Source organism: Salvelinus namaycush, chromosome 20 (genome assembly GCF_016432855.1).
Source record: "Salvelinus namaycush isolate Seneca chromosome 20, SaNama_1.0, whole genome shotgun sequence".
NCBI classification, from domain to species: Eukaryota; Metazoa; Chordata; class Actinopteri; order Salmoniformes; family Salmonidae; genus Salvelinus; species Salvelinus namaycush.
In genome coordinates, this window is record NC_052326.1 from 11,800,965 (window position 1) to 11,816,089 (window position 15,125).

The window sequence follows — 15,125 nt, forward strand, 5'->3', positions numbered from 1 at the left end:
TGACTCGCTCCGTTCATATGCAGGCAGGCAGGAGAGGAGACGAGCAACCGCCTGTCTGCCGGCAGGCCGGACGGTCCGTCAGCGTGTGCTGATCTGCTCTACACTCCATAATGTACGGTCACTCTGAAATGATCTGGCTTTGGCTTTAGATACCGGGCCAAAGTAAGTAACATGTTGGGTCATGTAGGAGACATGTTAAATATGAGCAACAGAGTGCTGAGCTTAACGGACTGACTTTTGGATCAGACAGCAATTGCATAGATGTACTGTACTGTTACAGTTCGTACCACAGACCGCATGAAACAAGTTGGGAAAAGAAAAAAAATATTTTTTGAAATGGCCCACTATTTGAATCTCGATTTTATAACATGTAGTGGCTGCCTTTGCGCTTCTCTAGACTGAATCAACACCCAACAGATGTACACACGCCACAAGAATACCACATGCATGTTTTGGGTTATAGCAACAGCACCACTGGTAATGAGGTGCAGAGTAACGCACATGATTTCACATGCCATTTGTGCAACAATTTCCTAACTCCACATTCCTAATCGGCCACTACTTGCTGTGCTGTGCTGAAGTGACTGGGTAGGAGTTGAGGTCTCCTCTCCCCTCTCCAAGCCCCAGCGGCCCACGTATCCCAGGCCGCACGCACACACACAGCAGGTCATGACCAACGCATAGAGAATGGAATTTGGATCAGCTCCTCAGTGGTTCAAGTGTGACCTTGAATACCACAACATTAAACCCGACTTCCTCATATGCATGTTACTGTTTCGTGTTATTATATAGAACTAATGCAGGAACGTAAGTTGAATGGAAAGCACCACTCTTTCAAAGGGGAAATATGTAGCTAATTATTGTATTAAAGCATGTATCAAAGTGGAAGAGTTATGTGTTTGATCCTATTGATTCACACGTAGCAGGAGTACCTTATTCATGGGAAAGTCAGAAGTGTGTGCGGTGTGGTAATTGCAACTTTCCCACTTCATCCAGAGCTGTTAAGTCCTCCAATCTTTTTCTGCTGGCTGTGATTAGAGCGAGTTCCATTCGTTGTGTATGTAGTAGGTGTGTGTGTACACAGTGATTTACAGTGTTGCCTGCTGGCTGGGGGGCTCTACAGCAGACATGAGAGACGGTGATAGTACCTTCAACGGCTAGGTAATGAGACAGTGACACCTGGTGGATAGAACCACAAGCAGTGGGATTCAAAACATAAACCAGAAGAAAGCAATATATAAACAGTAAAAACAGAAAAGCATGGTTGATTTTTTTAAATGTGTATTTAAAACTACCGGGTCAGAGTAATTGATCAATAGATATACATGTATGAATAGATGCAGTGAGGTTGAGGGAGTGAGTGTTCTCCTTTTATATCCATCATGGATAATGCTGTAACAAATCATATGATGAGCAAGGTATAAAACAAATAAACATTCAATCATATGCATGGAAGTCTAAAAGGTTTTGCAATGCAACACAGTACATACTAATCTGTAAAATATGATTTTGGGAGCACCAAAAAAACAGCATGCAGAGCCTTTTCTCTTTTCACTGTCTTTGGCAGACGACTAATTTCTTCTGACTTTTCTCACATTCAATCAAATGAACAACAAACGCAAGCAGAAATCATTAAGTGATAATAATAAATATATTAGCATAAATTTTTCTAATATATAATACTTTATGATATTTCCCCCCCACAACTACCCCCCCATCATTGCCAAAACAGCTATGGGGTAAATAACACAAGCTATTACAGTAAATTCTCTATAATACAATAACTATAATACTTGATTATCTTACTAAACAATGGGATAATCTCAACTGCATACTCCTTGCGTCCACTCTCCTCACCTCCTTCTCAAAACCCTTTGGATGAGACAGCCAGAGGTCCCTCCTCTCTGACCTTCGCCTCCAATGGGTTTTGAGAAGGAGGCGAGGAGAGAGGATGCGAGGAGTATGGAATTGAGATTCTCCCCGTTCAGCAGTGCTGATTTCTAGTCCTGATAGCCAAGTGATATACTAAGGCAATATTTAATGCACCGTATAAAAACCAAATTAAATATTTATATGTGCAGTATAGTAGCTACAGTTGAAGTTGGAAGTTTACATACACCTTAGCCAAATACATTTAAACTCAGTTTTTTCACAATTCCTGACATTTAATCCGAGTCAAAATTCCCTGTCTTAGGTCAGGTAGGATAACCACTTTATTTTAAGAATGTGAAATGTCAGAATAATAATAGAGAATGATTTATTTCAGCTTTTACTTATTTCATCACATTCAAAATGGGTCAGAAGTTTACATACACTCAATTAGTATTTGGTAGCGCTGCCTTTAAATTGGTTAACTTGGGTCAAACGTTTCGAGTACCCTTCCACAAACTTCCCACAATAAGTTGGGTGAATTTTGGCCCATTCCTCCTGACAGAGATGGTGTAACTGAGTCAGGTTTGTAGGCCTCCTTGCTCGCACACGCTTTTTCAGTTCTGCCCACAAATGTTATGGGATTGAGGTCAGGGCTTTGTGATGGCCACTCCAATACCTTGACTTTGTTGTCCTTAAGCCATTTTTGCCACAACTTTGGAAGTATGCTTGAGGTCATTGTCCATTTGGAAGACCCATTTGCGACCAAGCTTTAACTTTCTGACTGATGTCTTGAGATGTTGCTTCAAAATATCCACATCATTTTCCTCCCTCATGATGCCATCTATTTTGTGAAGTGCACCAGTCCCTCCTGCAGCAAAGCACCCCCACAACATGATGCTGCCACCCTCGTGCTTCACGGTTGGGATGGTGTTCTTCGGCTTGCATGCCTCCCCCTTTTTCCTCCAAATATAACGATGGTCATTATGGCCAGACAGTTCTATTTTTGTTTCTCAGACCTGAGGACATTTCTCCAGAGTACGATCTTTGTCCCCATGTGCAGTTGCAAACCGTAGTCTGGCTTTTTATGGTGGTTTTGGAGCAGTGGCTTCTTCATTGCTGAGTGTCCTTTCAGGTTATGTCGATATAGGACTCGTTTTACTGTGGATATAGATACTTTTGTACCTGTTTCCTCCAGCATCTTCACAAGGTCCTTTGCTGTTGTTCTGGGATTGATTTGCACTTTTCACACCAAAGTATGTTCATCTCTAGGAGACAGAACGCGTCTCCTTCCTGAGCGGTATGACGGCTGCGTGGTCCCATGGTGTTTATACTTGCGTACTATTGTTTGTACAGATGAACGTAGTACCTTCAAGCATTTGGAAATTGCTCCCAAGGATGAACCAGACTTGTGGAGGTCTACAATTTTTTTCTGAGGTTTTGGCTGATTTCTTTTTACATCCCATGATGTCAAGCAAAAAAGGCACTGAGTTTGAAGGTAGGCCTTGAAATACATCCACAGGTACACCTCCAATTGATTCAAATTATGTCAATTAGCCTTTCAGAAGCTTCTAAAGCCATGACATTTTCTGGAATTTTCCAAGCTGTTTCAAGGCACAGTCAACTTAGTTTATGTAAACTTCTGACCCACTGGAATTGTGATACAGTGAATTATAAGTGAAATAATCTGTCTGTAAACAATTGTTGGAAAAATGACTTGTGTCATGCACAAAGTGGATGTCCTAACCAACTTTCCAAAACTATAGTTTGTTAAAACAAGAAATTTGTGGAGTGGTTGAAAAACGAGTTTTAATGACTCCAACCTAAGTGTATGTAAGCTTCCGACTTCAACTGTATATGACAAACCAATATGCGGGTGTAAAATAGATATATTGTGCTCATGACGTGTAAAAATATACATTCTAAATGTTTGACCAGACGATTGGTATGAGAGCAAATATAATATATTTTCATAGTAGTTACACTACACATAATACATAATAGTATTAATAATACTGCATATACACAGAATACTGCACATACACAGAATACTGCATATACACAGAATACTGCCAACTTATTAAGCCTTGAAGATATGGAATTTTATCATCATGTGCCATTTTAGGAAATACAACATTATAATAATGTGTTTGTAAGCAGCCTAGTTTCAGTATTAAACTCTGCAGTTTAAGATAAGCTCTCTTATTTTGTTCAGTATTAGGCTAAATCCCAATCTTGATTTAGAGATATGCTTATTTCCTAACTCAAATTCAAAAGCTGCATTATAAGTAGAGACATTTGATTGTCCCATGACATAACATGCTTTTCTTAGCAACATTTTGAAAAGTACCCAGCAACTAACATGCATGTTGGCCCATTACTCTTTATTACTGCTTATTCGTCTTATATTATATTATCAACAAACCCAAAATGTATAAATACAAATACATCTATAGTACTACAAGAAGAATGAAGCAGAATGCATGTCAAAAATCAAATAAATACAGTTAACTTGACAGTGTTTTGGAGCGTGCCTCAGCATACAAACGTGTGAGCGGTATAAAAGAACACAGCACTAGTAGCACTCAGTAGGAGGCTAGGCTAACTGATGGAGGAAACCACCATGTCCAGCTCTTTAACATTCTCCTGGCTGCTGGTGAGACCACAGCTTCCTGACAGCTCAGGAAAGTGGCTGGCTCTGGTACCAGGGATGGATGGCGCTGGAGACTGGGCCAGGCCAGGTTTCTTAGAGGGGATGGGGGGTGGGTTGCCCCTGTCTGCTCGGGGGATGGTTGGGGAGCAGACCCCCAGAGGCAGAGCAGCACCAGAGGCCCTGGGGATGACAGGGGAGGAGGGGGTCAGGGCCAGGTTACGGTAGTCAGTGCCGAAGGGAGAGCTGTTAGGTGGCGGAGGTTTGGCCGCCTGCTGGACTGTGAAGCGGGACAGGACGTGGGTGACGGTGCTGCGGGCCAGCTGCTTGGCCGGGCTGGGGACAGGGACGGGGATGCACTCAGGGGACGGGGACAGGTCTCTAGGGGAGTGGGGCAGGCTGCCACCTCCTCTTCCATCCTGCTGTTGCTGCTCTGGATCAGTGTGGCCCTGGAACTTGTGGCGAGCAGCGTGGAAGCGCTGGTTGATGCCTGCCTGGTAGGAGGACTGGTAGCTGGGACTGGTGGCCAGGTCCAGCCGTTTAGCCAGCTGAGGAGAGGAGCACGGGGAGGAGGTGAGGGAGGAGGACCCCGTGCTGCAGGGGGACAGGCTCTGGTTCAGGAGGGCAGGGGACAGCAGGACAGGGCTGCTGTTCTCATTCCGGTTGTCTAGGCCCAGTCTGTCTGGAAGGGCGTCCTCCCTGAGGCAGTCGTGCCCGTTGACCTTAGGCTCTTCACCCCCCTCTGCCTGGCTGGAGTGTGGTGGTGGTCGTAGTAGTGGTGACCCTCCACTGGTGTCCACAGGAGAGTCTCTCCTCTCATCCTCCTCCTCAGCTCCCCTCTCTCCCTGAAGCTCTCTCCTCAGCGCCTCCACCTGCTCCTGCAGCAGACAGCACCGGGCCTCCTCCCTCTTGAGCCGAGAGCGGAGCTGCTCCTTCTCCGTGTCAAACTCAGCCAGCCGCTCCTCCACCCTGGCCTCCATCTGCAGGGTCCTCCTCCTCTCCTTCTGCAGCTCAGCCCTCAGGGCCAAGATCTCCCCCTGCTCCTTCTCCAGCCTACGGCTTGCCTCAGCCAGGCGGTGTTCCACCTCCAGGGCCCGCTGGCTGGCCCACTTGCACTCCTTGGCCAGGGCAGAGGAGAGCTGCTTGTGCTGCACCCGCTCTTCCTCCAGCTGCTCCAGGATCTTCTTCTGTTCCTTCTCCAGACGACGCACCTGGCCCCGCTCAAACTCCAGCTACAGGCAGAATAGAGTACAATAGGTTCAATTGTAAAAACTCAATCCTATAGCAGTTATCACTCAGATATTGATGTTTAGTCTACCTGTTGCAAGAGGCGTTCCCTCTCCTTTTCCAGGATGCAAGTGACATCGTCGCCCTCGGCGGTGTCCTCTGCATGCCTTCTCCTCTCCTCCTCCAGATCTGCAATGACCTGCCACAACCACAGGGGAGAGACAGAGACACAGAAATTATAAGATCCTAGGTCAGGATAATCTGCTAACTAAATACAACTTCCCAGGTGGAAAATGATTAGATATGCTTTGGGTGCAAGCTAGTTTAGTTCATCTTTAATCTAATCAAAAGTGGAGGGGTTGGCATCTAAGGCCCAGCCACAACCCCCAGCCCTACCGTCTTGTGCCTGCTCTCGGCTGCAGCTAGCTGGGCCAGCATCTTCTCCTGCATCCTCCTGCAGTGGGTGACCACCTGCTTGAGCACAGCCAGGGGGCTAGAGCAGGCTGAAGCCTGGTGGACCCCAGGGCTCTGCCCCCCCAACGCCTCACTGTCCCTCTGCAGAGCCAGGAACGGGTCGCTCAGGTTGTACTTCCCATAGCGCTTCTCCACATATGTGTCTCTGCACTGGGCCTGAGGGAGGAGAGGAGACGAGGGTTGAGAAACACTGGGGTAGAGAACTGTATGTGTGTCAAAACAGGCTAAATTGTGTAGAATGGTTATTGTTATTGTTCAATCTGCTTTTACTAACAGTCACTTAGGTTTCTAGCTGAATAAACAGACTCTGTCCCGGAGATATTTTACAGTTTTGTAAGTATATAAGAAAGTCAAATATCATCGTCAGACAGTCACTAGTACTATGCAGCTACATGTACTATACACAATACATGTACTATGCACAAGTGTAACCTGGTTCCCCAGCATCGTAAAAAAGCCATAATCTGTTTCTTTTTCAGTTTCTGCATGCTGCCCTTTCCCTTCCTTCAGGCCTGCTGCAATAATCTTCCTTCCACTGCCTGCTAAACAGGAAGTCAGCCACAGCGGCAAACATAACATGCCAAGAGAAACATCAACCATATTTTCTATGGGAGTGGGGATTCCCATCCCTACCAGGAAGATTGAGATAGGGAGAGAGCAGGGGAGAGAGAAAAAGAGGGTGAGAGGGAAAGAGGTAGAGCAGGCAGAGGAGGAAGAAGTAGAGAGAGAGAGAGGGGGGAGAAGAGAGCAGGCAGAAGAGGAAAGAGCGGTAGAGAGAGAGAGAGGAAGAAGCAACAGATGTTGTCTGTCTTCAGTCAGAGCGTTTGTAGGGTGGCTGCTCCTGCTGGTGTCTGGGCCAGGTCTAACTAGACCTTTACTCTGCCAGTGCAGGGGGGAACAATGGTGACTTCAGCAACTTGCCTCTGAGGTGACTAAGTGGTGGCTATTCAGTAGCCTGATGGTCTGGGGGTAGAAGGTATTGGCCAGACTATCAGTTTTTGCCATGATGCTCCTATACTGCCCGCGTCTGAGTGATGGAAGCGGGGAAAACAGACCGTGGCTCGGGTGGCCCCTGATGATCTTCTTGGCCTTCCTGCAACACCTGGTGTTGTAGGTGTCCTGGAAGGCAGGCAGTGTCGGTGCGTTTGGCTGAGCAGTCGGCTAAGCTAGTAGAGTCCGTTGTGTCTCTGCTAGGCAGAAACAAATGCCAATGTCATATATAATATCTATCCATCGGTAAAGATATCGGGATACAGAGGCTGTGAAGTCTCGATCATGCTGTTATTTGATCCGGTCCGTTGGGATATGAGAGAGCAGATCAAAAAGGATGGAAAATATGGAGAGGCAGGAAAGCACAGGAGTCCTGCAAGACCTGAAACATTTCTCTGAAACACACAGTGGGCACAGTCTGGTGCATGACAGCTAGTCATTAGCCATTACCCAATACCCCGGTCCTGTATCTGACCTGCATGACCCAGGAGAGAGAGGGAACATTCCTTAGCCTCACACATCATAACACAACCGTCTAGCGCAATGGTCCCCACACCAAGCCTGGTCCCAGATCTGTATGTACTGTAGCTTACTCCTCTCTCACTATGTTATAGCCTGGTCCCAGATCTGTTTGTGCTACAGCCAACTCCTCTGACAATCGTTGTCATCCATCCAGGCCTTGTACGTTTCCAACACACACACACACACACACACACACACACACACACACACACACACACACACACACACACACACACACACACACACACACTGCAGCACAAAGGGAGGCTGTTTTGTGTTCCAGTGGTGTTTTCGAGAAGGGGGGAGTGTGAGGAGGAGGAGGACTGACATTAAACACATTCCTGATGTAGTTAATGTTTAACAGCCAGGTCAACCAAAGCTTATGCACTCATTCCTGCGCTAATGTGGCACTGATAACAGGCACGAAATGGTCCCAATTCTAAAATGTTGTACTTCCTATTTTCCCACACTGGTGTGTGCCAAATATTTGCATCGCTAGACTCCAACTTTCTGCAGCATGCCACAGCATAAGGAGAAGCATGAGCCATGGATGGATACTGGTTAACAGTGAGAATAGCTTCAGACATTATCATCAAACATTGTATAAACATAACACAGGAATATCTGTCATATTAACCCAACTTGATTTCCCAGCAAACCATGCCATTATAAGAAATGAGTAACATTGTATAAACAGAACACAGGAATATCTGTCATATTAACCCAACCCGGATTTCCCAGCAAACCATGCCATTATAAGAAATGAGTAACATTGTATAAACAGAACACAGGAATATCTGTCATATTAACCCAACCCGGATTTCCCAGCAAACCATGCCATTATAAGAAATGAGTAACATTGTATAAACAGAACACAGGAATATCTGTCATATTAACCCAACCCGGATTTCCCAGCAAACCATGCCATTATAAGAAATGAGTAACATTGTATAAACAGAACACAGGAATATCTGTCATATTAACCCAACTTGATTTCCCAGCAAACCATGCCATTATAAGAAATGAGTAACATTGTATAAACAGAACACAGGAATATCTGTCATATTAACCCAACTTGATTTCCCAGCAAACCATGCCATTATAAGAAATGAGTAACATTGTATAAACAGAACACAGGAATATCTGTCATATTAACCCAACTTGATTTCCCAGCAAACCATGCCATTATAAGAAATGAGTAACATTGTATAAACAGAACACAGGAATATTGTAACGTCCTGACCAGAGTTCTTATGTGTTTTGCTTGTTTAGTGTTGGTCAGGACGTGAGCTGGGTGGGAATTCTATGTTGTGTGTCTAGTTAGTCTGTTTCTGTGTCCAGCCTAATATGGTTCTCAATCAGAGACAGCTGTCAATCGTTGTCCCTGATTGAGAATCATATATAGGTGGCTTGTTTTGTGTTGGGGATTGTGGGTGGTTGTTTCCTGTCTCTGTGTTTGTGTTCTGCACCAGATAGGACTGTCTCGGCTTTCACGTTTTGTTATTTTGTTATTTGTTAATGTTCACCGTTTATCGTCTGATTAAACATGTTGAACACTAACTGCGCTGCATTTTGGTCCTCTCCTTCATCCCAGGAAGAAAGCCGTTACAGAACCACCCACCTAACCCGGACCAAGCAGCAGCAGCAGGAGAGGCTGCAGCAGCAGCAGCAGCAGCAGCAGCAGCAGGAGAGGCTGCACTATTTGGAGAAATGGACATGGGAGGACGACCTAGACGGCAAAGGACCCTGGGCAGAGCCAGGGGAATATCGCCGCCCCAAAGAAGAGCTGGAGGCTGCGAAGGCGGAGAGGCGCTATTATGAGGCGCCAACACGGCAGAGCGGCTGGAGGCCCGAGAGGCAGCCCCAAAAATTTATTGGGGGGGGGCACACGGGGAGTGTGGCAGAGTAAGGAGTCAGACCTGAGCCAACTCCCCCTGCTTACCGTAAGGAGCCGGTCAGGGCGGAATTGGAGGTGAGCGACGCAGAGACAGTGAAGGAGTTAATGGGGAAATTGGAGGAGAGAGTTATGAGGGAGGTGCTGGTTTGGTGCATGAGGCACGACATCCGCCCGACTGAACGTGTCGGGGAGTTGATGTCACCGGGAACAGCTCTCCATACTCGTCCTGAGGTGCGTGCTAGCCGTCTGGTTAAGACTGTGCCAGCCTCACGCATCAGGCCTACTGTGCGCCTCAGCAGGTCAGAGTCGGCCGTCTGCCCAACGCCGCCTGTACTGCTCGTCTGCCCAGCACCGTCTGTACTGCCTGCCTGCCCAACGCCGCCTGCACTGCTCGTCTGCCCAGCGCCGTCTGAGCTGCCTGCACTGCTCGTCTGCCCAGCGCCGTCTGAGCTGCCTGCCTGCCCAGCGCCATCTGAGCCATCCGTCTGCCCAGCGCCGTCTGAGCCATCCGTCTGCCCAGCGCCGTCTGAGCCATCCGTCTGCCCAGCGCCGTCTGAGCCGTTCGTCTGCCCAGCGCCGTCTGAGCCGTCCGTCTGCCACGAGCCTTCAGAGCCGTCCGTCTGCCACGAGCCTTCAGAGCCGCCCGCCAGTCAGGAGCCTTCAGAGCCGCCCGCCAGTCAGGAGCCGCCAGAGCCGTCCGTCAGTCAGGAGCCGCCAGAGCCGCCAGCCAGTCAGGAGCCGCCAGAGCCGCCAGCCAGTCAGGAGCCGCCAGAGCCGCCAGCCAGTCAGGAGCCGCCAGCCAGTCAGGAGCCGCCAGAGCCGCCAGCCAGTCAGGAGCCGCCAGAGCCGCCAGCCAGTCAGGAGCCGCCAGAGCCGCCAGCCAGTCAGGAGCCGCCAGCCAGTCAGGAGCCGCCAGCCAGTCAGGAGCCGCCAGCCAGTCAGGAGCCGCCAGCCAGTCAGGAGCCGCCAGCCAGTCAGGAGCCGCCAGCCAGTCAGGAGCCGCCTTCCAGTCATGAGCCGCCACCCAGTCATGAGCCGCCACCCAGTCATGAGCCGCCACCCAGTCATGAGCTGCCACCCAGTCCGGAGCTACCTCTCTGTCCGGAGCTACCTCTCTGTCCTGAGCTACCTCTCTGTCCTGAGCTACCTCTCTGTCCTGAGCTACCTCTCTGTCCTGAGCTACCTCTCTGTCCTGAGCTACCTCTCTGTCCTGAGCTACCTCTCTGTCCTGAGCTACCTCTCTGTCCTGAGCTACCTCTCTGTCCTGAGCTACCTCTCTGTCCTGAGCTACCTCTCAAATCATGTGGGGGCCTTGGGGAGGATTCTTAGGCCAAGGTCGTGGGCGAGGGTCGCCACTCAAAGGACGCTAAGGAGGGGGACAAAGACAGTGGTGTCCTCGTCCTGCGCCGGAGCCGCCACCGCGGACAGATGCCCACCCAGACCCTCTTGAGTTTTAGGGGTGCGTTCGGAGTCCGCACCTCAGGAGGGGGGTACTGTAACGTCCTGACCAGAGTTCTTATGTGTTTTGCTTGTTTAGTGTTGGTCAGGACGTGAGCTGGGTGGGAATTCTATGTTGTGTGTCTAGTTAGTCTGTTTCTGTGTCCAGCCTAATATGGTTCTCAATCAGAGACAGCTGTCAATCGTTGTCCCTGATTGAGAATCATATATAGGTGGCTTGTTTTGTGTTGGGGATTGTGGGTGGTTGTTTCCTGTCTCTGTGTTTGTGTTCTGCACCAGATAGGACTGTCTCGGCTTTCACGTTTTGTTATTTTGTTATTTTGTTATTTGTTAATGTTCACCGTTTATCGTCTGATTAAACATGTTGAACACTAACTGCGCTGCATTTTGGTCCTCTCCTTCATCCCAGGAAGAAAGCCGTTACAAATATCTGTCATATTAACCCAACTTGATTTCCCAGCAAACCATGCCATTATAAGAAATTAGTAAAAAATTAAATAAATAGGGAATATAACAAACTTAACCCTAACCCTTAAGACTCATTGGAAAAAGAAGATCACCCTGTGACTGACAGTGACACACATACAGCACCACGTCAACGGCAGCTTTTGGCTGCTCCGTTCAACCACATACTCAATAGTCCTCATGACATACTGGGGTGATTCAGAATGAGTAAGAGACTCTGAGCGCCTTGAGAAATAAGAATTGTTCACACGATCTGTTGCTCCAAACATTGGGGAGTTCATATGCTAGCTGACACACGGTTCTTTGTTTTGTAAACGGGAAATGAAAACATACACCTATTGAAAACCAAAAGTAGGGAAAAGTTGTTACAGTCCTCTAAGCCTTTCTCAATTTGAGTAACTATGGGATCCATTGTTGTAATGCTGTGCACTTTTCTTTCACCTGAGTGCAAGAAGTGATCCCATATTCCAGTGTATACTGTTTTGAGGTCATCTCAGAGCCATAGCTGGCCACAAGAGACTACTGCTTAGGCAACCATGGAATGAGTTAACAGATCAGGGGGATTTAGTGTCAGTGAAGACAGTCAGCCACACATCCTGACCGCTCCAGTTAAGGCCTTTATTTGTTCACTCCAAGTCTCCCTGCTCACATAGTCATCTTCCACCCGCTCAGCACGGTGCATTAAATTGCCTTGCCTTAGATGGCCAGCGCCCAGGAGATGTGTAGATTGTGGTCTAGACACAACACATGAATGATCGAGGGGACCTTGATTTCTGCAGTTTGTTCACCTGGATACAGTTTGTTGTATTACTCAGGTCACTTTGTGTTGTACTTGGTACTAATCAGCAGTCACGGTGATCAATATAAACTCAACGTGACTTGTCGAACATGTAACTAGATCATAACACGTTAGGATGAGCCTGCAGCATTTTTGGCAGATTTGAATAATGCTGCTGTTGTTCTGTTTTTTGTTGTTGTCTGTAAACCACATTGTGTATATGAATGTGATCTTCCGGAGTCTACCTTAAAAAGGACGAATGGAATATGTGGGTTATCAGAGACAATCCTCAGACTGCAGACAGATAGGAGGGCAATCTTCCCACAGCCAGACAGTCTGACATCCCAGGTGCCTGGACAGTACGAATTGGCATAAGTGGCCAGCGCCGTGGCTGTACACTGTGGCTACTAAAGTCGAGCTTTTTCCCTGGTTGGCTCAAGGACATCCCATCAATTAAAGTCAGGTTAAATCATGGGAGGTCAGGTAATGGGTCGTCTGTCTCGTCTCCAGCTGTCCCGTGTGTACAGTACAGTACCACTAGAAATCATGATAAGGGAGGCTATTAGGATAATGGCTAACTCTGCTCTCAAACCCCTGTCCCAGTTTGTGGACCACTAACCTGGCTATCTTACATCGGCGACTCCTGTGAAGCATGAGCCGAAGGCGGCGAAGTGGAGAATTAGGAGTCCGACAAGGATGTTGACGGTTCACCTCAGTGAGAGGATTTTATTTACAATATTTACAGGTGCAGTATGACTTGGCCAGTAAAAAAAAAAAAAATACAAACTTGAAGATGACATAAACACTTGGATGAATCAAAGATATTCTCAGCAATAAAAAACTGTTCAGGCGTTCAACTACACTACATGGTCAGAAGTATGTGGACACCGGCTCATTCCAAAATCATGGGCATTGATATGGAGTTGGTCCCCCCCTTTGCTGCAGCATCCCCTCTTCTGGGAAGGCTTTCCACTAGATATTGGAACATTGCTGCAGGGCACTGATGTTGGGCGATTAGGCCTGGCTCGCAGTCTGCGGTTCAATTCATCCCAAAGGTCTTTGATGGGGTTGAGGTAAGGGCTCTGTGCATGCCAGTCAAGTTCTTCCACACTGATCTCAACAAACCATTTCTGTATGGACCTCGCTTTGTGCATGAGGGCATTGTCATGCTGAAACAGGAAAGGGCCTTCCCCAAACTGTTGCCACAAAGTTGGAAGCACAGAATCGTCTAGATTGTCATTGTATGCTGTAGCGCTAAGATTTCCCTTTATTGGTACTAAGAGGCCTAGCCCGAACCATGGAAAACAGGCCAGACCATTATTCCTCCTCCAACAAACTTTACAGATGGCACTATGCATTCAGGCAGGTAGCGTTCTCCTGGCATCCGCCAAACCCAACCGATGCTTGGCATTGCGCATGATCTTAGGCGTGTGCGGCTGCTCGGCCATGGAAACCATTTCATGAAGCTCCTGACGAACAGTTCTCATGCTGAGGTTGCTTCCAGAGGCCGTTTGGAACTCGGTAGTGAGTGTTGCAACCGAGGACAGACGAGTTTTATGCGTTACGCGCTTCAGCACTTGGCGGTCCCATTCTGTGAGCTTGTGCGGTCTACCACTTCGCGGCTGAGCCATTGATGCTCCTAGATGTTTCCACTTCACAATAACAGCACTCGCAGTTGAAATTTGACAAACTGACTTGTTGGAAAGGTGGCATCCTATGATGGTGCCACGTTGATCTCTTCAGTACGGGCCATTCTACTGCCAATGTTTGTCTATGGAGAATGCATGGCTGTCAGCAACGGGTGTGGCTGAAATTGCCGGATCCAGGGATGTCCACATACTTTTGGCCACGTCGCGTATAATGCCTATCATTGAACACAGGTATAGCTCCACTCTAGACACCTGTTACCTGCCCAACCTGCTATTTCACCGGCAAAGGCCAATCTGAGCATGTAGGCCTACTCTTTCCAGGAACCGTCCTTCGCTAGGAATGTTACAACATGATAGCTCAAAATACATTTCTACAATAAATGCATAATTTACCACCATAGACATATCATCATCTCATAAACAACCGTTTTACATGAAGACACACCCATTAGCTTGTGTCATGGTGTCCTAGGTGGGTACAATGCAGAGCCCTGAAAATATTTATCAAACATTTTAAGGGGGTTACTTGTTTTTGAAAATACTGTCACTGAATGCATATCTATAATCGGTAACTTCTTGTCAATCCGTCTGGATTTTATAACGCATAGCCTACCACTGTCTACCACAGGCAAATTATACAGTGCCGATTTGGAGAAAAGTTTGGTTCAGACGGTTTCTATACAGATATCCACATATATACCCCTCTCTCCACTGGGATTCTCTGCCTCTAACCCTATTACAGGGGCTGAGTCACTGGCTTACTGGTGCTCTTCCATGCCGTCCCTAGGAGGGGTGCGTCACTTGAGTGGGTTGAGTCACTGACGTGATCTTCCTGTCTGGGTTGTGCCGTGGCGGAGATCTTTGTGTGCAAAAGTCGGCCTTGTCTCAGGATGGTAAGTTGGTGGTTGAAGATATCCTTCTAGTGGTGTGGGGGCTGTGCTTTGGCAAAGTGGGTGTGGTTATATCCTGCCTGCTTGGCCCTGTCCGGGGGTATCATCGGATGGGGCCACAGTGTCTCCTGACCACTCCTGTCTCAGCCTCCAGTATTTATGCTGCAGTAGTTTATTTGACCATGCTGGTCATTTATGAACATTTTAACATCTTGGCCATGTTCTGTTATAATCTCCACCCGGCACAGCCAGAAGA

At 47.6% G+C, this 15,125-nt stretch overlaps 1 protein-coding gene across 2 annotated transcripts in view; it reads right to left on the bottom strand.

The window, feature by feature from the left end:
- Nucleotides 1-3,646: 3,646 nt before the first annotated feature.
- Nucleotides 3,647-15,125, bottom strand: part of LOC120065035 (CTTNBP2 N-terminal-like protein) — a 31,482-nt gene continuing 20,003 nt past the window's right edge. For both annotated transcript variants that reach the window (XM_039015687.1, XM_039015688.1), the window contains exons 3-5: nt 6,143-6,376; nt 5,838-5,945; nt 3,647-5,751 (exon numbers count right to left, since the gene is read on the bottom strand). In XM_039015687.1, coding sequence (XP_038871615.1) covers nt 4,471-5,751; nt 5,838-5,945; nt 6,143-6,376 — 1,623 coding nt within the window. In that variant the 3' untranslated portion in view covers nt 3,647-4,470. The remainder of the gene's footprint in view (nt 5,752-5,837; nt 5,946-6,142; nt 6,377-15,125) is intronic.